Source organism: Bombina bombina, chromosome 2 (assembly GCF_027579735.1).
Source record: "Bombina bombina isolate aBomBom1 chromosome 2, aBomBom1.pri, whole genome shotgun sequence".
NCBI lineage: Eukaryota > Metazoa > Chordata > Amphibia > Anura > Bombinatoridae > Bombina > Bombina bombina.
This window is the reverse complement of record NC_069500.1, coordinates 1,063,497,110-1,063,520,616: the sequence shown is the minus strand read 5'-3', so window position 1 is coordinate 1,063,520,616 and position 23,507 is coordinate 1,063,497,110. Positions and strand designations below refer to the sequence as shown.

The window sequence follows — 23,507 nt, the reverse complement described above, 5'->3', positions numbered from 1 at the left end:
AGTCAAACACACTGCCACAGCTCTACTGTGGCTCCTACATGCCCTTAAATACGATTTTTGCAGGAACAAAACCCTCTATAGAGGTCCTATAAGCCAGAGGACTTCTTCAGGGAAGCTGGATGTCTCAGACTGAAAACGAAAATAGGCCCGTCCCACCATGCACTCAAAGTCAGAGGGCCTTAAAAAAGTACTCCTAGGAGAAATCTAACAAGCCATGTGGAAACTAGGCCCCAAATAAAGATTTATCACCCTCAGAGAAAAAACGTTTTTATTTATAAATCATGCAAACGTTTTTACACTAAGTAATATAGGCATTAACATGAATATTATCCCTTTTTGCAAGCATGATCTCAGTTGTTAAATCACTGTATCAGGTGTACCTTAAATATACCAGGCACTGTCAGCATTTTCTAGACCTTGTCATCTTTCTAGAAATAAATATACTGAACATACCTCAAAGCAGGCAATCTGCAGACCGTCCCCCCAACTGAAGTTTTCTTTCCATACTCTTCAGTTATGTGTGAGAACAGCAATGGACCTTAGTTACAAACCGCTAAGATCATCAAACCTCCAGGCAGAAGTCTTCTTCCAATTTCTGCCTGAGAGTAAAAACAGTACAACGCCGGTACCGTTTAAAAATAACAAACTTTTGATTGAAGGTAAAAACTACACTAAGTCACCACATCTCTCTTAATACTTCCTTTCTTGTCGAGAGCTGCAAGAGAATGACTGAGGGTGGCAGTTAGGGGAGGAGCTATATAGACAGCTCTGCTGTGGGTGTCCTCTTGCAGCTTCCTGTTGGGAAGGAGAATATCCCACAAGTAATGGATGAACCCATGGACTGGATACACCTTTACAAGAGAAAAGGTAAATACCGAAAGCAACCTCTCACTATATAATATTTATTTATTATGGTGCTAAGTCGCTTAGCACCATAGTAAATATTTGAAACTAGATTAAAAGATAGGACAGAATAAAAAATAGTGTAAAGGTGTATTAGGGGTTATTTGGGAGATGTGATGTATAGTTCACAACTTATTTCAATATTAAAAATTTTCTCTCCTCTCCTTAATAATATTATAAGGAATGATTTGAGGAACATTTTAATAAAAAAACGATTTTAAGGACCTGTGAGTGCCCTCAAGTCATTCATTGTATGCAAGTCATCTTTTGATGGCATCACTCGGACATTTAACCACAGCTATAAGTGAGTGCTTAGTTACACTGTTTCGCAGCCCAGGGACATACCTTTTTAAAATTCTGATATAGTATTTGTTGAGATGAATGAGAGGTAGATATAAATACACTAATACTGTGATCAAACAGTCCCTGTGTAGAATGTAGCATGGTTAGATAAGTCTGGAATTTGCACTTACAATTCTCATGGAATTAGGGGGAAAAACACATTTTTCAGAGTTAGATTACAGAAAAAGGGGCAAAATAAAGCATAAAGGTGTGTTGAAAAGATTTTTTTATTATACAACATTTTGTTGAAATTTCAGTTTTAGTTTTATGCCCATTTTAACGTAAATATGTATTTATTGTTGTTGGTTTTTTTGCATTAAAAAGAATAAGTAAATTCTTTGCATCTATTGCCTGCTGGCTGGCAGGTACAATATCTATAGGAAAAGCTGGTTTATTCAGCACAGGATAATTTATTTAAAAAAACAAAATGACTAATACATTATGGAATACTTTATTTTAGATTGTACAAAGATTTTCTTTTTTATGTACAGTGTCTCTTTAATGACCCTTTCTCTTTTCTGGTGCTAATGGCAACGTGTGCATTTCTGTCATCTTGTGGATTGGCACTTTGGAACAGTCTTTATTTTAGAATCTTTCTTTCTAGGTGCAGTTTATACTTTTGATAAATCGACTCCATCTTGTATTTCTACAAATCCTCTGCTTCCTGACCCTTACGAATCTGAAAAGTAAGTTTTTTTTTTTTTGTTTTGTTTTCTCACTGGAAAACGAAATTCTCACCTGTTGAAAGTGGCGCAAACTGTGCATTTACATTTAACTTTTATTAAGTAGATAGAATAAATATAGATGGCAGCCTATTAAATATCTATTTTTTCTTCTTAAACGGGAAGAGTCCACAGCTGCATTCATTACTTTTGGGAAATACAGAACCTGGCCACCAGGAGGAGGCAAAGACACCCCAGCCAAAGGCTTAAATACCTCCCCCACTTCCCTCATCCCCCAGTCATTCTTTGCCTTTCATCACAGGAGGTTGGCAGAGAAGTGTCAGAAGTTTGAGATAGTCTCTTATGGAGGGTAGTACTCTTCACAATGGGACTGGAATTTCAAGTAATCCTGTCAGCCTCTCAGTGAGAGCATGGATGAAAGTTAGAGTCTGGAGATGCAGGGAGAGTTTTCCTGCAAACTTATCCCAACTCATAACAGCTCCTTGGTAATCAGCGTTGACGAGTTTCGCTGCCTACCTTTATTCACTCAAGTCCATGTCAGAGGCGAGGCTACTATCTGTCACGCTTGAAGGGCTGTGTTCCTGTTCCACAGCGTAGATTCTGGTAAGATTGTTTCATTTTATTTTGATATGTGAATGTAATGTTTACGTAACAAGGTAGGGTCCCAGTGCAACTCCTTTTATCTTAATAAGGAATCATGGGTTAATATCTCCTGGGGGGGGGTTATTGAACAGGGGGGACTTTAGTCATGTTTCTTATGTGGTTCTATCTGCTGTGTAGCAATACCTAGGCTCACGGTCTTTACAGGACATAACGGCCTTATCTTAATGGCGCAATCTCTCCAGATTGCGTGCCCTTTTGATGACTGGCACGGTGCACCTCGTGACGGGTGCGGTTACATTGTTTCTCACTTCCGTATGCTGACACTGCGACAGAGAGAGTCTGGCTCGTGAGTTGTCTGGTTCACAGGAGGTGGGGTGTGCCCCAGCCATTGGTGCCAGTTAGTTTTTGTCTTTTTTTTTTTGTAATCCCAAGATTATGGAGGATTCTGATATGTTAGACATGGATGTCTCCGATATGGAGAATGCGTCTTGTGATGAATATGAAATGGCCCGGGTGATCAATGCCCATCAGTTATGTTCCAATTGCTGTTCTAGAGTACTCTCTTCTCCCGAATCAGGGAGCTTAGTGTGCATTGAGCCATCCGCCTCAGAGGTTTCCATGTCCCGTGAGGCACGTGTCCCAGACCCTTTCTCGGTTACGCAAGCAGGTGTCCCTATGGCCTTTTACTCCTCCGGAGGGTGGCTTGTTTCCTCCAGAGGTTACGACATGTTTCCACATGGCCATTTCTATGGCGTTAACTCATTTATGTCTCCCAAGTGAAATATTTCTAAAATACTGTCCATGTTCTGTTAACCAGGGCCTGTCGGGCGTGGGATCGCCTGATTCAGTTCGGCCTTCTGGGGAAGCGTTGGCCTCTGAGGCTTCAGGGGCCCCAACCTCGGGGCCAGGGTCTTTCGTTGGTCCGTTAGATTTTCTTTTTTAAGAACGTTCTTCTCTGGAACCGATACTTGCGATTTTGTGGTTGCTCGGGCACTTCTTTGGAAGTTGCGCAGCTTTTGAATATTAGGATTATGTTTTCTAGTTCATTTATCGTTCCTTTGGGTCGGATTTTCTTGGACCGTGGGCAGTTTTGGAGTGTCCTTATACCAGGCAGGTACTGGTCGGACGCCTTACTGCTGTTTCCTGGGTTCATGTCACCCTTGTGGTGCTGATTTAATCCTGTCGGATTCTGAATGTCTCTTGGCCTATTGCTATGGACTCCGGGCTCGGATCCTATTCGAAGTATGAGGCCTACTCTTTAAATACAACCCCTCTGAATAGAGGGTTGTGAGTGCTGATCTAAGGTTGGCTGTTTCTGGCGACTCGCCTGGGATACAGATCTGTTTTTTGCAGACGTCGTTGTGGTTCTTTCAGGTCCCTGGGGACTCAGAACTGTAATTTCCATTCCTTTTAGAGTTGGGAGATGTGAGTGACCTATCTGGTGTTCCGAGTTGGGAACGATTTGCGTCTTCACTTAAAGTTCTTCCGGATGCTGATTCTTTAGCCTATCAAACGTTTACTTGCGGTGGCGGAGTCTCCTTCCTTCCCACCTTGGGTGGATCATCTGGTCTGGAAGCGCGGACATATCCTTCTTACTCGGCTCAGAGTTGCATTACTCTAAGAGGTGGTGTGCAGGGGTTTCCTGCCTTCTGTGGGGTGCTGCAAGGCTTCCAGCTTTTACCCTGTTATAGAGGTTTTTTGGAAGATTGATCCTACAAGGATCTCTGGCTGTTGTCTCTTCCATATTATACCCTTGGTCTGACCACGGTCTTCGACGTTCAGATGTTTTCTGCGTCCTCGATGCAAATCTAGCCTTGGGGCTTAACCGTGATGAGTTGAGGTCGGTTACAGACAGTCGCCCTTCTGGGGGCAGGTAGTTGACCATTTATCCTCGATGTTCCGTTGGGGCTTCTTGGAGGGTGCCTTATATTTAACTCTCTGGATGGCAAGCAGGATCCAGCGTTCTCATTAACCTTCGGGTGTTAGTTGCTACCTTGCCAGTGTGTGCAACACGTGTTAAAGCTTGTCTACGAGATTTTCCTTGCAACCCAAGTGCACTGATGGCCAAATTCTTAAACTGTTCAGGAGCTCTTTCAAACTCTTGGGTTTGAGGCTGTTGCTAGATCGCCAATTCTGCGGACTTTAGATGGTACACTCCTAATCATAGGAGGCAGCTTAGGGTTCCTCGGGAAGTTGGATCTTTCGATCGATTCCATTTTTCGAGGAACCTGGCCATGGTCCATGTCTCTCCCTGGATGGGTGTGGATGGTTCGGTCTCACCTTTGGTGTCTGTGGTCCCGTGTGCCTCTCTCTGAGGGGGTGGGGCTCTGTTTTTCATGGGAGATGCCTATTTGCCTGTGGCTTAGGCTCTAGGTCCTTTTGACGGGTCCCTACTGGTCTTCTAGTGCATTTGATGTTTCTGTAGACTCCAGGTGTCTTTCAACTGGGTTGGCGATATGGTCGAGGGGTCTCGCTTCTATGGTAGGGTGGTTTTCCGTCGCTTTAGTTCCCTTCTCTCTAGAGGGGGGGATGGGTTCTCCTGGTTCGGAATTACCTTAGTATCTGTGGTGACCTGTGGGTCCTTGTTTTCTTGCCTTGTAAGGGTTGTTTGTTTGTTTTTTTGTTTGTTTGTTTGTTTGTTTTTTTAGTAGTAACTGGTTCCACCGTTCCTGCAGCGGGAGGCTGAGGGTTTGAACCCTGTTGGGACTCCTGCTAAATGTTGGATCTGATATATAGATGCTGGGGGTCTGAGGGCTCTCTTCCCTTGGGAAGGGTTTCTCTTGGGGAAGACAGCAGTGTTGGGGGTCTCGTACCCGAGCACAATGTCTATCCTTACGGTAGCATGCTGTTTGTAGTAGCGGTTAGGGGTCTACCCGGGAGCTTTGTTCCTCGTTGACCCTTTTCTCTTCCAGAGGTCTGGGACTCTTGTCTTTGACTAGTCTTTGGGCTGGGACCATTGTCCTGGAGGGAAGGTCGGGGATCAGTTACTCTATGCAGTGTTGACCGTCCTCTTCCATAGTCGGTCCCCCCTGTGGTGGGAGGACTTTTGATGTCCTCTTCTTTTCTATTGGTGCTGGGAGGGGACGCTCCTTGGAGCGGAGGGCTGTTGTGGAGTCCTTGGAAGGTTTGCGGTCCTAAACCAGCTGCAGCTTTTGCACTTTGAATGTGTGCTAGCAGGCTTTAAAACGCCTTTTGCTGGTTTGGGTTTCACTATGGTTGAGTCAGCTTTCCTACCAGGAAGCTGGTCATTGAGAGTTCCTGTTCAGACGGTTTGGTGTTCTCTTGGAGAGCTCTTTACTAACTGCTGGGATAGTTATCCTATTTCTGCTATCTCTGCTTGCCTAGCCTGCAGGTTTCGATCTGATACGAGGCAACAGGGAACTCATGTTTTTCTGGAGTACCTTATGTATGTTACTGAGCCAGGGATATGTGAGTGTCCCTCGAGTCCTTTTTGGGACGTGTTTCCTTATGTTTTTTTATTAGGTCCTTGTGTTTCTAGGCAGTTTGTTTCCCTGGGCGCTACTATCGTAAGACAACCATGGGTTGTCCTATGTATGTTGAGCCGTGTGGAATCCATCTCTTGGTGGATCCATCCGGAACAACTGTCCCAAGGGACATCCTTCCTGGGAAATTGTGATTACGGACGCGAGTCTGGCAGGATGGGGTGCTGTTTGGGATGCCAGGATGGCACAGGGAAGGTGGACTAGAGAGGAGTCTCTCCTTGCGCTCAACAGACTCTAGGACTGAGTGGTCTCTAGTTCGGCTTTGCTGGCAGTGTAACTAATGTGCAGTTACCTGGGCTTTGGGTTTTCGGGTAATTTCAGGCTGTGGTGCCTTTCGAAGGGGCCGCATTTTGTACCCACCCATTGTTTGTATTCAGTGTCCTCTAGATTGGGTATTGTTTTGCCAAAATTAATAAATGCAGCAGTGGACTCTTCCCGTTTTAAGAAGAAAAAAATAAATTTTGCTTACCTGATCATTTTTCTTTCCTTCTGACGGGAAGAGTCCAAAGTTCCCGCCCGTGTTTTGTCTATGAGGTGGCAGTAATTTTTTGTTCTTCTGGCACCTTTTTCACCCTGATATTTTTTCTTCTGTTCCTTGTTCCCTTGGCAGAATGACTGGGGGATGAGGGAAGTGGGAGAGGTATTAAGCCTTTGGCTGGGGTGTCTTTGCCTCCTCCTGGTGGCCAGGTTCTGTATTTCCCAAAAGTAATGAATGCAGCTGTGGACTCTTCCCGTCAGAAGAAAAGAAAATTATCAGGTAAGCATAATTTATGTTTTTCTTTATTTAAACAATGTGTTACTTGTGTTAATTAAGTATGACTTCGTTTTGTGCTTTGTGATATTTAAGTGGACTGTGTTTAATAGGATACAAATAGAGGAATATGGCTACAAGCTATCTGCAAATCTACATTTTCTGTGGTAATCTCTTACCATACTATGGCCTAGATTACAGTTGTAAAGTGTACTAGATCCACCCTGGCTTCTCCAGAGTCAGTAGAAAAAAACAAAATGATCAGAGTTAAAGGGACATGAAAGTCCAAATTTAAACTTTCATGGTCCAAATAGAGCATGCAATTTTAACCCCTTGCACCAAGTGGATGTAGGTACTACGTCACATAGTACATTGCCCAGTGCATTGTGTTGACATAGTACCTACATCCAGCACAGGCACAAGTTGTGGTCCCCGCTTTCAGCGGTAGCCGCAACCAGGGGCAGAAGGCATCTACCTTCATATGGCAAGGGAGCATTGATAAGCTGTCTGCATTTATCATTGCATTTCACAAGTAATGCTTGTGCTATGCTGCCCCGTGCTCACTGGCAGCCAATCGACTGCTAGCAGGGGCTGTCAATCATCCTGATCGGATTGGGATGATTTCCTGCCGGACAGGTTAAGGAGCAACATTCTTAAGAGTGCTGCAAATGAACTATCATTTTAGGTAAGCCTGAAACAATGGGCCTCTGAAGCAGCAATTTCTGTTTTGGTTAATGGAGCCCAATATCTTCCCTCTTCTACATACTACTAATTAGAGCCCCTGTGATATTTGACAATATCTTCCCTCTTGTACATACTACTAATTGGAGCCCCTGTGATATTTGACAATATCTTTGGCATTTCTGTCTAGAGTTGATATGTGTTGAGGTTGTCTATGCTGCTGGAGGACACAGTTTAACAATTTACAGAATGTATTATTGAGGTGCAGACTAATACTGTAGTTTAATGTTTAGTGCCCTGAATTATAAAACCTGTATAAGTTGTATGGTTGCTTTATTTTGTACATTATTCCAGATCTTGCTGTTTTATTTGTATTTTTTCTTTCTTTAAGAGTTTACACAGCAGTTTCCATGATTTCTAATGCTGGTGAAGGCCTGTATGCCAAGATAGCCTGTGGGCCTCAAACTGTGATGTCTTTTTACAATGGTGTACGGATAACGCATCAAGAGGTAGGAAACCAAAGCTCCACTGTATTAGGTTTATTGAAAGTTATACTGTTTCAAAAATTGTTGAATCATTTATTTATTTATGTATATATATACACTCACACTATCTCACTAAAGTGAGTACACTCCTCACATTTTTGTAAATTATTTTATAATATCTTTTCATGTGACAAAACTGAAGAAATTACACTTTTCTACAATGTAAAGAAGTGAGAATACAGACTTTATAACAGTGTAAATTTGCTGTCCCATCCAAAATAACTCAACACGCAGCCATTAATGGCTAAACCGTTGGCAACAAAAGTGAGTACACCCCAAAGTGGAAATGTCAAAATTGGGCCCAAAGTGTCTATTTTGCGTGGCCACCATTATTTTCCAGCACTGCCTTAACCCTCTTGGGCATGGAGGTTACCACTGGAGTCCTTTTCCACTCCTCCATGACGACATCACAGAGCTGGTGGATGTTAGAGACCTTGCGCTCCCCCACCTTCCGTTTGAGGATGTCCCATAGATGCTCAATAGGGTTTAGGTCTGGAGACATGCTTGGCCAGTCCATCACCTTTACCCTCAGATTCTTTAGCAAGGCAGTGGTTGTCTTGGAGGTGTGTTTGGGGTTATCATCATGTTGGAATACTGCTCTGCGGCCCAGTCTCTGAAGGGACTGGATCATGCTCTGCTTCAGTATGTCACAGTACATGTTGGCATTCATGGTTCCCTCAATGAACTGTAGCTCCCCAGTGTCGGGAGCACTCATGCAGGCCCAAACCATGACACTCCCACCACTATGCTTGACTGTAGGCAAGACACACTTGACACCATCTGAACCAAATAAGTTTATCTTGGTCTCATTGGACCACAGGACATGGTTCCAGTAATCCATGTTTCTTTCATGTAATTAGCAAGAGTCCATGAGCTAGTGACGTATGGGATATACATTCCTACCAGGAGGGGCAAAGTTTCCCAAATCTCAAAATGCCTATAAATACACCCCTCACCACACCCACAAATCAGTTTTATAAACTTTGCCTCCCATGAAGGTGGTGAAGTAAGTTTGTGCTAGATTCTACGTTGATATGCGCTTCGCAGCAGGCTGGAGCCCGGTTTTCCTCTCAGTGTGCAGTGAATGTCAGAGGGATGTGAAGAGAGTATTGCCTATTTGAATTCAATGGTCCCTTCTACGGGATCTATTTCATAGGTTCTCTGTTATCGGTCGTAGAGAGTCATCTCTTACCTCCCTTTTCAGATCGACGATATACTCTTATGTACCATTACCTCTACTGATTCTCGTTTCAGTACTGGTTTGGCTTTCTACTACATGTAGATGAGTGTCCTGGGGTAAGTAAGCCTTATTTTTTGTGACACTCTAAGCTATGGTTGGACACTTTTATATAAAGTTCTAAATATATGTGTTTAAACATTTATTTGCCTTGATTCAGGATGTTCAATATTCCTTTTTTCAGACAGTCAGTTTCATTATTGGGATAATGCATATGAATTAAAACATTTTTTCTTACCTTAAAAATTGACTTTTTTCCCTGTGGCTGTTAGGCTCGCGGGGGCTGAAAATGCTTCATTTTATTGCGTCATTCTTGGCGCAGACTTTTTTGGCGCAAAAATTTTCTTTGTCATTTCCGGCGTCATACTTGTCGCCGGAAGTTGCGTCATATTTTTGACGTTTTTTTTCGCACCAAAAATGTCAGCGTCACCGGATGTGGCGTCATTTTTGGCGCCAAAGCATTTAGGCGCCAAATAATGTGGGCGTCTTTTTTGGCGCTAAAAAATATGGGCGTCATTATTGTCTCCACATTATTTAAGTCTCATTTCTTATTTGCTTCTGGTTGCTAGAAGCTTGTTCATTGGCATTTTTTCCCATTCCTGAAACTGTCATTTAAGGAATTTGATAAATTTTGCTTTATATGTTGTTTTTTCTATTACATATTGCAAGATGTCTCAGATTGACCCTGAATCAGAAGCTACTTCTGGAAAATCGCTACCTGATGCTGGATCTACCAAAGTTAAGTGTATTTGCTGTAAACTTGTGGTAACTGTCCCTCCGGCTGTTTTTTGTGATGAATGTCATGATAAACTTGCTAATGCAGATAATATTTCCTTTAGTAATGTTGCATTACCTGTTGCTGTTCAATCAACATCTAATACTCAGGGTGTTCCTGTTAATATAAGAGATTTTGTTTCTAAATCTATTAGGAAGGCTATGTCTTTTATTCCTCCTTCCAGTAAACGTAAAAGGTCTTTTAAAACTTCTCATTTTCCAGATGAATTTTTAAATGAACAACATCTTTCTGATTCTGTTTCTGATGATGATTTGTCTGGTTCAGAGGATTCTGTTTCAGAGATTGACACTGATAAATTTTCATATTTATTTAAAATGGAATGTATTCGTTCTTTACTTAAAGAAGTCTTAATTGCATTAGATTCTGGTCCTCTTGATACTAAATCTAAACGTTTAAATACGGTTTTTAAACCTCCTGTAGTTATTCCGGAGGTTTTTCCCGTCCCTGATGCTATTTCTGAAGTAATTTCCAGGGAATGGAATAATCTGGGTAATTCATTTACTCCTTCTAAAAGGTTTAAGAAATTATATCCTGTGCCATCTGACAGATTAGAGTTTTGGGACAAAATCCCTAAGTTTGATGGGGCTATCTCTACTCTTGCTAAACGTACTACTATTCCTACGGCAGATAGTACTTCCTTTAAGGTTCCTTTAGATAGGAAAATTGAATCCTTTCTAAGAAAAGCTTATTTATGTTCAGGTAATCTTCTTAGGCCTGCTATATCTTTGGCGGATGTTGCTGCAGCTTCAACTTTCTGGTTGGTGGCTTTAGCACGACAAGTGACAGACCATAATACTCATAGCATTGTTAATCTTCAACATGCTAATAACTTTATTTGTGATGCCATCTTTGACATCATTAGGGTTGATGTCAGGTATATGTCTTTAGCTATTTTAGCTAGAAGAGCTTTATGGCTTAAAACTTGGAATGCTGATATGTCTTCTAAGTCAACTTTGCTTTCCCTTTCTTTCCAAGGTAATAAATTGTTTGGTTCACAGTTGGATTCTATTATTTCAACTGTTACTGGGGGGAAAGGAACTTTTTTACCACAGGATAAAAAATCCAAAGGTAAATTTAGGGCTGCTAATCGTTTTCGTTCTTTTCGTCACAATAAGGAACAAAAGCCTGATCCTTCCCCATCAGGAACGGTATCAGTTTGGAAACCATCTCCAGTCTGGAATAAATCCAAGCCTTTTAGAAAGCCAAAGTCAGCTCCCAAGTCCACATGAAGGTGCGGCCCTCATTCCAGCGCAGCTGGTAGGGGGCAGATTACGATTTTTCAAAGAAATTTGGATCAATTCGATTCACAGTCTTTGGATTCAGAACATTGTTTCTCAAGGGTACAGAATAGGTTTCAAGATAAGGCCTCCTGCAAGAAGATTTTTTCTTTCTCGCGTTCCAATAAATCCAGTGAAGGCTCAAGCGTTTCTGAAATGTGTTTCAGATCTAGAGTTGGCTGGAGTAATTGTGCCTGTTCCAGTTCTGGAACAAGGTCTGGGGTTCTACTCAAATCTATTCATTGTGCCAAAGAAGGAGAATTCCTTCAGACCTGTACTGGATTTAAAGATATTGAATCGTTATGTTAGAATACCAACATTCAAAATGGTAACTATAAGGACTATTCTGCCTTTTGTTCAGCAAGGGCATTATATGTCCACAATAGATTTACAGGATGCATATCTGCATATTCCGATTCATCCAGATCACTTTCAGTTTCTGAGATTCTCTTTCCTAGACAAGCATTACCAGTTTGTGGCTCTGCCGTTTGGCCTAGCAACAGCTCCAAGGATTTTTTCAAAGGTTCTCGGTGCCCTACTATCTGTAATCAGAGAACAGGGTATTGTGGTATTTCCTTATTTGGACTATATCTTGGTACTTGCTCAGTCTTCACATTTAGCAGAATCTCATACGATTCGACTTGTATCGTTTCTTCAAGAACATGGTTGGAGGATCAATTTACCAAAGAGTTCGTTGATTCCTCAGACAAGGGTAACCTTTTTAGGTTTCCAGATAGATTCAGTGTCCATGACTCTGTCTCTGACGGACAAGAGACGTCTGAAATTGGTTTCAGCTTGTCGAAACCTTCAGTCTCAATCATTCCCTTCGGTAGCCTTATGCATGGAAATTCTAGGTCTTATGACTGCTGCATCGGACGCGATCCCCTTTGCTCGTTTTCACATGCGACCTCTTCAGCTCTGTATGCTGAACCAGTGGTGCAGGGATTATACAAAGATATCACAATTAATATCTTTAAAACCGAATGTACGACACTCTCTGACGTGGTGGACAGACCACCATCGTTTAGTTCAGGGGCCTTCTTTTTTTCCTCCAACCTGGACTGTGATCTCAACAGATGCAAGTCTGACAGGTTGGGGAGCTGTATGGGGGTCTCTGACAGCACAGGGGATTTGGGAATCTCAGGAGGCGAGATTACCAATCAACATTTTGGAACTCCGTGCGATTTTCAGAGCTCTTCAGTCGTGGCCTCTTCTAAAGAGAGAGTCGTTCATTTGTTTTCAGACGGACAATGTCACAACCGTGGCATATGTCAATCATCAAGGAGGGACTCACAGTCCTCTGGCTATGAAAGAAGTATCTCGAATACTTGTATGGGCGGAATCCAGCTCCTGTCTAATTTCTGCGGTTCACATCCCAGGTATAGACAATTGGGAAGCGGATTATCTCAGTCGCCAAACATTACATCCGGGCGAATGGTCTCTTCACCCAGAAGTATTTCTTCAGATTGTTCAATTCTGGGGACTTCCAGAAATAGATCTGATGGCTTCTCATCTAAACAAGAAGCTTTCCAGGTATCTGTCCAGATCCAGGGATCCTCAGGCGGAAGCTGTGGATGCATTGTCTCTTCCTTGGAAGTATCATCCTGCCTATATCTTTCCGCCTCTGGTTCTTCTTCCAAGAGTGATTTCCAAGATTCTAAAGGAGCGTTCGTTTGTTCTGCTGGTGGCTCCAGCATGGCCTCACAGGTTTTGGTATGCGGATCTTGTTCAGATGGCTACTTGTCAACCATGGACTCTTCCGTTAAGACCAGACCTTCTATCGCAAGGTCCTTTTTTCCATCAGGATCTCAAATCCTTAAATTTGAAGGTATGGAGATTGAACGCTTGATTCTCAGTCATAGAGGTTTCTCTGACTCCGTAATTAATACTATGTTACAGGCTCGTAAAACTGTATCTAGGAAGATATATTATCGAGTCTGGAAGACTTACATCTCTTGGTGCTCTTCTCATCATTTTTCCTGGCATTCTTTTAGAATTCCTAGAATTTTACAATTTCTTCAGGATGGTCTGGATAAAGGTTTGTCTGCAAGTTCTTTGAAAGGACAAATTTCTGCTCTTTCTGTGTTGTTTCACAGAAAGATTGCTAATCTTCCTGATATTCATTGTTTTGTTCAGGCTTTGGTTTGTATCAAACCTGTCATTAAGTCAATCTCTCCTCCTTGGAGTTTGAATTTGGTTCTGGGGGCTTTACAAGCTCCTCCGTTTGAACCTATGCATTCTCTGGACATTAAATTACTTTCTTGGAAAGTCCTGTTCCTTTTGGCAATCTCTTCTGCTAGAAGAGTTTCAGAGTTATCTGCTCTTTCTTGTGAATCTCCTTTTCTGATTTTTCATCAGGATAAGGCGGTGTTGCGAACTTCATTTAAATTTTTACCTAAGGTTGTGAACTCTAACAACATTAGTAGAGAAATTGTGGTTCCTTCATTATGTCCTAATCCTAAGAATTCTAAGGAAAGATCGTTGCATTCTTTGGATGTAGTTAGAGCTTTGAAATATTATGTTGAAGCTACTAAAGGTTTCCGAAAGACTTCTAGTCTATTTGTTATCTTTTCCGGTTCCAGGAAAGGTCAGAAGGCCTCTGCCATTTATTTGGCATCTTGGTTAAAATCTTTAATTCTTCATGCTTATGTCGAGTCGGGTAAAACTCCGCCTCAAAGGATTACAGCTTATTCTACTAGGTCAGTTTCTACTTCCTGGGCGTTTAGGAATGAAGCTTCGGTTGATCAGATTTGCAAAGCAGCCACTTGGTCTTCTTAGCATACTTTTACTAAATTCTACCATTTTGATGTGTTTTCTTCTTCTGAAGCAGTTTTTGGTAGAAAAGTACTTCAGGCAGCGGCTTCAGTTTGATTCTTCTGCTTATAATTTCAGTTTTTTTCATTATAAGATTAAAACTTTATTTTGGGTTGTGGATTATTTTTTCAGCGGAATTGGCTGTCTTTATTTTATCCCTCCCTCTCTAGTGACTCTTGCGTGGAAGTTCCACATCTTGGGTATTTATTATCCCATACGTCACTAGCTCATGGACTCTTGCTAATTACATGAAAGAAAACATAATTTATGTAAGAACTTACCTGATAAATTCATTTCTTTCATATTAGCAAGAGTCCATGAGGCCCACCCTTTTTTTGTGGTGGTTATGATTTTTTTGTATAAAGCACAATTATTCCAATTCCTTATTTTTTATGCTTTCGCACTTTTTTCTTATCACCCCACTTCTTGGCTATTCATTAAACTGATTTGTGGGTGTGGTGAGGGGTGTATTTATAGGCATTTTGAGGTTTGGGAAACTTTGCCCCTCCTGGTAGGAATGTATATCCCATACGTCACTAGCTCATGGACTCTTGCTAATATGAAAGAAATGAATTTATCAGGTAAGTTCTTACATAAATTATGTTTTTTAGTCTGCTTGTCTTTAGCAAACTGTTTGCGGGCTTCCTTCTGGGAAGACAGCCATACAGACCAATTTGATGCAGTGTGCGGCGTATGGTCTGAGCACTGACAGGCTGACCCCCCACCCCTTCAACCTCTGCAGCAATGCTGGCATCACTCATACCTCTATATTTCCCAAATACAACCTCTGGATATGACGCTGAGCACGTGTACTCAACTTCTTTGGGCGACTATGGCGAGGCCTGTTCTGAGTGGAACCTGTCCTGTGAAACCGCTGTATGGTCTTGCCCACCGTGCTGCAGCTCAGTTCTCGGATCTTCTTATAGCCTAGGACATCTTTATGTAGAGCAACAATTCTTTTTTCAGATCCTCAGAGTTCTTTGCCATGAGGTGCCATGTTGATCTTCCACTGACCAGTATGAGAGAGTGTGAGAGCGATAATACCAAATTTAACACACCTGCTCCCCATTTACACCTGATACCTTGTTACACTAATGAGTCACATGACACCGGGGAGGGAAAATAGCTAACTGGGCCCACTTAGGGGTGTACTCACTTTTGTTGCCAACGGTTTAGACATTAATGGCTGTGTTGAGTTATTTTGAGGGGACAGCAAATTTACATTTATACAGCTGTACACTCACTACTTTACATTGTAGCAAAGTGTCATTTCTTCTATAAGGTACGACGAGTCCACGGATTCATCCTTTACTTGTGGGATATTATCCTCCTGCTAACAGGAAGTGGCAAAGAGCACCACAGCAGAGCTGTCTATATAGCTCCTCCCTTACCTCCACCCCCAGTCATTCTCTTTGCCTACTCTAAGTACTAGGAAGGGTAAAGTGAAAGAGGTGATATTAGTTTTTTATTTCTTCAAGCAAGAGTTTTTTATTTTAAATGGTACCGGTGTGTACTATTTACTCTCAGGCAGCAGAATGAAGACTTTCTGCCTGGAGGCTGATGATCTTAGCATTTGTCACTAAGATCCAGAGCAGTTCCCAAAGAATGGCTGAGGAGTACAAGAAACTTCAGTGTGAGGAACCCTTTCATGCTATAAGCAGTGAGGTATGTTCAGTAATTTTTTTCTGGAGAGACTGTGGTACTTCAGAATTGGCTGACAGTATCCCCATGAGGGAGAGGGTAAGCAGTAATCCTAAAAGATATAGAGGGGTATTACTAAGCTTGCATAAGGGGCTAATTAAAAAATGGTTGACACTGAGTTTGAATGTTTGTGGGGAAACGTTTTGTGAACTGGGAGTGCTGATAACGTTTTTGGGACCTGAAAGAGATTATTTCAATAACGTTTTTTTTTTTTGGGTGACTTTATTGAGGGTACACTTGGCTTCTGGTTTGGGTTTCAGAACCCACATGGCTAGTTTGGAACCGCTCTGGTGCGGTTCCTTTAGGCTGTAAAAACATTGAGTGAGATGGGCGGGGCCTATTTTCGCGCCTCAGTTGTTATTGCAGAGCAAGCAGCAAGCTCCAACTCCGGTGGGCCCTTGTGGAAGTGTTGGGCCAAATCGAAGCTTTTACTCAATTTTTCCAACCCCTGAGGGCAGGTAGGCACCACAGCAAGGCTGTGGCGAGGTGCTGGGGGTGTTTTTGTCCGGATTTAGGCCTTATTAACGATCCGGTTATGCACAGTAAAGGGTTAACTGTTCCTTTCTTTGTGGGGCAATCTCAGCTGCATTATTTGTATATCATATCAAAAAATTGAAAGGATTGGTGTATTTTAAAGCAGTTTTGCAGAACATGTATGCTTTTTTTCTCTTAAAGGCGCAGTACCGTTTATTCAGATTATTTTTTTCACTAAATAAAGTGTTTTCAAGCTTGTTTGTGGTCATTACTAGCCTGTTCAACATGTCTGACATTGAGGAAAGCCAATGTTCAATGTGTTTAGACGCCATTGTGGAACCCCCACTTAAAATGTGTCCCTCATGCACTGAAAGGGCAATAAATTGCAAAAAACATATTTTAGCTAATAAAAGTATGTCGCAGGATGATTCTCAGTCAGAAGGGAATCAGGTTATGCCATCTTATTCTCCCCAAGTGTCACAACCGTTAACGCCCGCACAAGCGACGCCAAGTACTTCTAGTGCGTCTAATTCTTTCACCCTGCAAGATATGGCCGCAGTTATGAATACTACCCTCACATAGGTTTTTTCTAAGCTGCCTGGGTTGCAGGGGAAGCGCAGTAGGTCTGGTGTGAGAGTAAATGCTGAGCCCTCTGACACTTTATTATGCATATCCGATGTACCCTCACAATGTTCTGAGTTGGGGGTGAGGGATTTGCTGTCTGAGGGATAGATTTCTGAGTCAGGAAAGATGTTCCCTCAGACAGACTCGGATATGACGGCTTTTAAATTTAAACTAGAACACCTCCGCTTATTGCTCAGGGAGGTTTTAGCGACTCTGGATGATTGTGACCCTATTTTAGTTCCAGAGATATTGTGTAAAATGGACAGATATCTAGAGGTTCCTGCCTACACTGTTTTTCCGGTCCCTAAGAGGATTTCGGACATTGTTACTAAGGAGTGGGATAGACCAGGTATTCCATTCTCTCCCCCTCCTACTTTTAAGAAAATGTTTCCCATATCAGACACCATGCGGGAATCGTGGCAGACGGTCCCTAAGGTGGAGGGAGCTATTTCTACCCTGGCTAAGCGTACAACTATACCTATTGAGGACAGTTGTGCTTTCAAAGATCCTATGGATAAAAAATTAGAGGGTCTCCTAAAGAAAATATTTATTCATCAGGGTTTTCTTCTGCAACCTATAGCGTGCATTGTTCTTGTAACTACTGCAGCTGCTGTTTGGCTCGAGGCTCTGGAGGAGGCTCTTCAGGTTGAGACCCCATTGGATGATATTCTGGATAGAATTAGGGCTCTCAAGCTAGCTAATTCTTTCATTAGATGCCGCTTTTCAACTGGCTAAATTAGCGGCAAAGAATTCAGGTTTTGCCATTTTAGCGCGTAGAGCGTTATGGCTTAAGTCCTGGTCTGCTGATGTGTCATCAAAATCTAAGCTTTTAGCCATCCCTTTCAAAGGTAAGACCCTATTCGGGCCTGAACTGAAAGAGATAATGTCAGACATCACTGGAGGAAAAGGCCATGCCCTTCCTCAGGATAAGACAAATAAGATGAAGACCAAACAAAATCATTTTCGTTCCTTTCGAAACTTCAAAGTTGGTCCCTCTACCTCTTCCCCTGCTGCAAAACAAGAGGGGAATTTTGCTCCATCCAAGTCGGTCTGGAGACCTAACCAGACTTGGAACAAAGGTAAACAGACCAAGAAGCCTGTTGCTGCCACCAAGAGAGCATGAAGGGGTAGCCCCCGATCCGGGACCGGATCTAGTAGGGGGCAGACTTTCTCTCTTTGCTCAGGCTTGGGCAAGATACGTTCAGGACTCCTGGGCGTTAGAAATCGTAACCCAGGGGTATCTTCTATATTTCAAAGATTCTCCTCCAAGGGGGAGATTCCATCTTTCTCAATTGTCTGTAAACCAGACAAAAAGAGAGGCGTTCTTACGCTGTGTAGAAGACCTATATACCATGGGAGTGATCTGCCCAGTTCCGAAAACAGAACAGGGGCAGGGGTTTTACTCCAATCTGTTTGTGGTTCCCAAGAAAAGAGGGAACCTTCAGACCAATTTTAGATCTCAAGATCCTAAACAAATTCCTCAGAGTCCCATCCTTCAAGATGGAGACCATTCAGACTATTTTACCAATGATCCAGGAGGGTCAATATATGACCACCGTGGACTTAAAGGATGCGTATCTACACATCCCTATCCACAAAGATCATCACCAGTTCCTCTTCCTGGACAAGCATTTCCAGTTTGTGGCTCTTCCCTTCGGGTTGGCCACAGCTCCCAGAATTTTCACAAAAGTGCTAGGGTCCCTTTTGGCGGTTCTAAGGCCGCGGGGCATAGCAGTGGCGCCTTATCTGGATGATATCTTAATTCAGGCGTCAACTAGCCAAATCTCACACGGACATCGTGTTGGCTTTTCTAAGATCTCACGGGTGGAAGGTGAACGTAAAAAAGAGTTCACTTATCCCTCTCTCAAGAGTTCCATATCTGGGAACTCTGATAGATTCGGTGGACATGAAAACATTTCTGACGGAGGTCAGGAAATCAAAGATTTTAACCACCTGCCGAGCTCTTCATTCCATTCCTCGGCCGTCAGTGGCTCAGTGTATGGAGGTAATCGGACTAATGGTAGCGGCAATGGACATAGTTCCGTTTGCTCGCTTGCATCTCAGACCACTGCAACTATGCATGCTCAAACAGTGGAATGGGGATTATGCGGATTTATCTCCTCAGATAAATCTGGATCAAGAGACCAGAGACTCTCTTCTTTGGTGGTTGTCACAGGATCATCTGTCCCAGGTAATGTGTTTCCGCAGGCCAGCATGGGTCATAGTGACGACGGACGCCAGCCTATTGGGCTGGGGTGCAGTCTGGAATTCCCTGAAAGCTCAGGGTGTGTGGACTCAGGAGGAGGCTCTCCTCCCGATCAATATTCTAGAACTGAGAGCGATATTCAACGCGCTTCAGGCGTGGCCTCAGCTGGCTTCGGCCAGATTCATAAGATTCCAGTCGGACAATATCACGACTGTAGCATATATCAATCATCAGGGGGGAACAGAGTTCTCTAGCGATGATAGAGGTTACCAAAATAATTCGATGGGCAGAGACTCACTCTTGCCATCTATCAGCAATCTATATCCCAGGAGTGGAGAACTGGGAGGCGGATTTTCTAAGTCGTCAGACTTTTCATCCGGGGGAGTGGGAACTCCATCCGGAGGTGTTTGCACAATTGATTCATCAATGGGGCACACCGGAATTGGATCTGATGGCGTCTCATCAGAACGCCAAACTTCCTTGTTACGGGTCCAGATCAAGAGATCCTCAAGCAGTACTGATAGATGCTCTAGCAGTACCCTGGTCGTTCAACCTGGCTTATGTGTTTCCACCATTTCCTCTCCTTCCACATTTAATTGCCAGAATCAAACAGGAGAGAGCTTCAGTGATTTTGATAGCACCTGCGTGGCCACGCAGGACTTGGTACGCAGACCTGGTGGAGATGTCATCTCTTGCACCATGGACTCTGCCACTGAGACAGGACCTTCTGATTCAAGGTCCGTTCCAGCATCCAAATCTAGTTTCTCTGCGGCTGACTGCCTGGAGATTGAACGGTTGTTTTTATCCAAGCTGGGAATCTCTGAGTCGGTCATAGATACCTTGATTCAGGCTCGAAAGCCTGTCACTAGGAAAATCTATCATAAGATATGGCGTAAATATCTTTATTGGTGCAAATCCAAAGCTACTCATGGAGTAAGATCAAGATTCCTAGGATTTTGTCTTTTCTCCAAGAAGGATTGGAGAAGGGGCTGTCAGCTAGTTCCTTAAAGGGACAGATATCTGCTTTATCAATTTTACTGCACAAGCGTCTGGCAGATGTTCCAGACGTTCAGTCGTTCTCTCAGGCTTTAGTTAGAATCAAGCCTGTGTTTAAACCTGTTGCTCCGCCATGGAGTTTGAATTTAGTTCTTAAAGTTCTTCAAGGGGTTCCGTTTGAACCTATGCATTCCATAGATATTAAGCTTCTATCTTGGAAAGTTCTGTTTTTAGTTGCTATCTCTTCGGCTCGAAGAGTTTCTGAACTATCTGCATTGCCATACGACTCGCCTTATCTTGTTTTCCATGCTGATAAGGTGGTTTTGCGTACCAAACCTGGATTCCTTCCTAAAGTTGTTACTAATAAGAATATTAATCAGGAGATTCTTGTTCCTTCTCTGTGTCCTAATCCTTCATCTAAGAAGGAGCGTCTGTTGCACAACGTGGACGTGGTTCGTGCTTTGAAGTTTTACTTGCAAGCGACCAAAGATTTCCGTCAAACATCTTCTCTGTTTGTTGTCTATTCTGGAAAACGTAGAAGTCAAAAAGCTACGGCTACCTCTCTTGCCTTTTGGCTGAAAAGAATCATCCGTTTGGCATACGAGACTGCTGGACAGCAGCCTCCTGAAAGAATTACAGCTCACTCTACTAGAGCGGTGGCTTCCACATGGGCTTTTAAAAATGATGCTTCTGTTGAACAGATTTGTAAGGCTGCGACTTGGTCTTCGCTTCATACCTTTTCCAAATTTTACAAATTTGATACTTTTGCTTCTTCGGAGGCTATTTTTGGGAGAAAAGTTCTTCAAGCAGTGGTGCCTTCTGTTTAGCCATCTGTCTTGTCCCTCCCGTTCATCAGTGTCCTGTAGCTTTGGTATTGTATCCCACAAGTAAAGGATGAATCCGTGGACTCGTCGTACCTTATAGAAGAAAAGTAAATTCATGCTTACCTGATAAATTAATTTCTTCTATGGTACGACGAGTCCACGGCCCGCCCTGTCATTTTAAGACTGATTATATTTTTTGATTTTAAACTTCAGTCACCTCTGCACCTTTTTAGTTTCTCCTTTTTCTTCCTGTACCTTCGGTCGAATGACTGGGGGGTGGAGCTAAGGGAGGAGCTATATAGGCAGCTCTGCTGTGGTGCACTTTGCCACTTCCTGTTAGCAGGAGGATAATATCCCACAAGTAAAGGATGAATCCGTGGACTCGTCATACCATAGAAGAAATTAATTTATCAGGTAAGCATAAATTTACTTTTCTTCAGTGTCACATGAAAAGATAAAATAATGTATTTACAAAAATGTGAGGGGTGTACTTTTGTGAGATACTGTGTGTGTGTGTGCGTGTGTGTATGTATGTATGTATATGTGTGTGTGTATGTGTGTATGAAAGAGAGATATAGGAGGATAACTATTTCCTCCTGTAAAGAAAGGGAATTCAGCACGCTCTTATTATATCAAAACAATCAAATATGATTCAAAGAATATCTGTGTGACACACACAATAAAAGAAACAAAACAAATTAGACCCATACTGCACATACCTGAGTACAATGTAACCATTTAGCTAAAACTAGCTGTTATCCTAGGTGACAGACTAAACAAACATTCATAAGTGATAAACAAAAAAGCATACAAATATACTGCTTTAGCACATAAATTGATACAGCGCTAAAATGCTGTACATTGCACAGGCTGTAGATATCAATAAGATTCAAAGTCAAGGATAATCCTCCCGGTATGTGACCGCAGCATTCGCAGCACTCTAGGTCAGTCTGGACTGGAAAGTTAATCCTTGATGTAAAGGTGCAATGTTAGTGCCAATAGGCAATTTGTTTATGTGATCTTGTGTGGAGCGGCTTACATTCCCCTCCTGGGACTCCCTTTCATGAGAGCTCGTGTGCAAATGAGTGGCATAGTTGCATCTTATAAGCCCTCCTGCTCCTCTGACGTCACTGTGTTTACTCCAACGATACAGGTATGATGATTATAAGCCTTTCAAGAATATCGCTGATACATGGGACATCTAGCTTCTGGGAGAGAGCGTCCGTCTCCTTACCCCCAAAATGCTTTCCTCAGATCTTTTCAACACAATATCCAGCAAACAAAGTGACCGAAGCCAAACAGGATCAACTTGAAAAAAGGTGCTCTGTACCTTACACTTACGGATATAAAAGTCAGTATAGGTATAAGAATAAAATGTCCAGACTAGAGTCTCTTGGTAAAGTATAAAGAAAAGGCCTTTGCCAACAACATATGTGTTTCACCCCAAAGGCAATCTCATGCTGGGGCTTCGTCAGAGCTGTAATTTCCTTAACTCAAACAGCCTTTTTAAACTTGATGTGGCCCAACCTACTTTCTGCAAGCTACCTGTTAGCTCTTAAAGGGACATTTTTCCTTTGCTCAATAACTTAGCTTAACATTAGACATACTCCCTACATAAAAAAATGCATACATCTATTCACAAAGAGAATTGTCTTTCATAACAAAGTGTTTACACCTCCTCAGACACCAAAAGCAATTTCATTAGATAGTATCTCCTATTTTACATTGATCAAGTCTTCTTATATGTATCAAAGGCTCAGACATACTTTGAAGTCACTGTCAACTATTCATATTTTATTAGAGAAAACATGCATAATCCAATTTATTATTGAGGCCTAGAGGAAATCTTGTTTTTAACACAGAGATACACTTGGTCTCTTTTTGAAGAAGTAGTTTGTCCACATCCCCACCCCTATTGTTAGAATCCCCCTTATCGATATCCATACATCTAAGAGAGCTTGGTTCACCTACATGATATTTCTTAAAGTGTCTAGCAACATTTGTATCTCTCTCATAATATGTCATCTCTGTGTTCCTGGATCCTATCTTTGACGATGCTGTGGCAAACCTAGCCACTTCTGGACTATAACATAAGAAAGGTTGTCTATAGGCTGTATATTGTGCTATGTAGATGTGACAGACCCTTCTGTCAGCACTGAAAGAGTTAACTGTGTTCAGCTTTAGCCTCAGCTATTGTGCACTGTCATTAATGTTATTGATACACAGTCCATTGTTTAATCAACCTCAGAGAGCAGACCCTAGATGATAAGGAAAGCCAAGTGTGTGTCTGTGTTTAAATTGTTATCAGCTTGAGCAAGGTATTCTATTGTATCATGTAAAAGGGCGTGTTCCCTCCATCTAATGTACAACATTCCTTCAACCCCCCTTCTGGGGGGGGTCAGACCTGCATAAATACTGGGCATATGAGCCTTAATAAAAGTCATTCTGTTTAAAACCTGAAAACTGGCTGGGTTGTGAATTGCTGATTCCCTATGCAAGACATTGTTCCCTGGTGTTAACCCTTGGTATCCGGTTGGTACCGTTACA

At 42.4% G+C, this 23,507-nt stretch overlaps 1 protein-coding gene across 1 annotated transcript in view; it reads left to right on the top strand.

Moving 5' to 3' along the window:
* LOC128650031 (histone-lysine N-methyltransferase SETD7) overlaps nt 1-23,507 on the top strand; it is a 107,992-nt gene that overhangs the window by 64,913 nt on the left and 19,572 nt on the right. The window contains exons 5-6 of the mRNA XM_053703686.1: nt 1,850-1,931; nt 7,858-7,975. Coding sequence (XP_053559661.1) covers nt 1,850-1,931; nt 7,858-7,975 — 200 coding nt within the window. The remainder of the gene's footprint in view (nt 1-1,849; nt 1,932-7,857; nt 7,976-23,507) is intronic.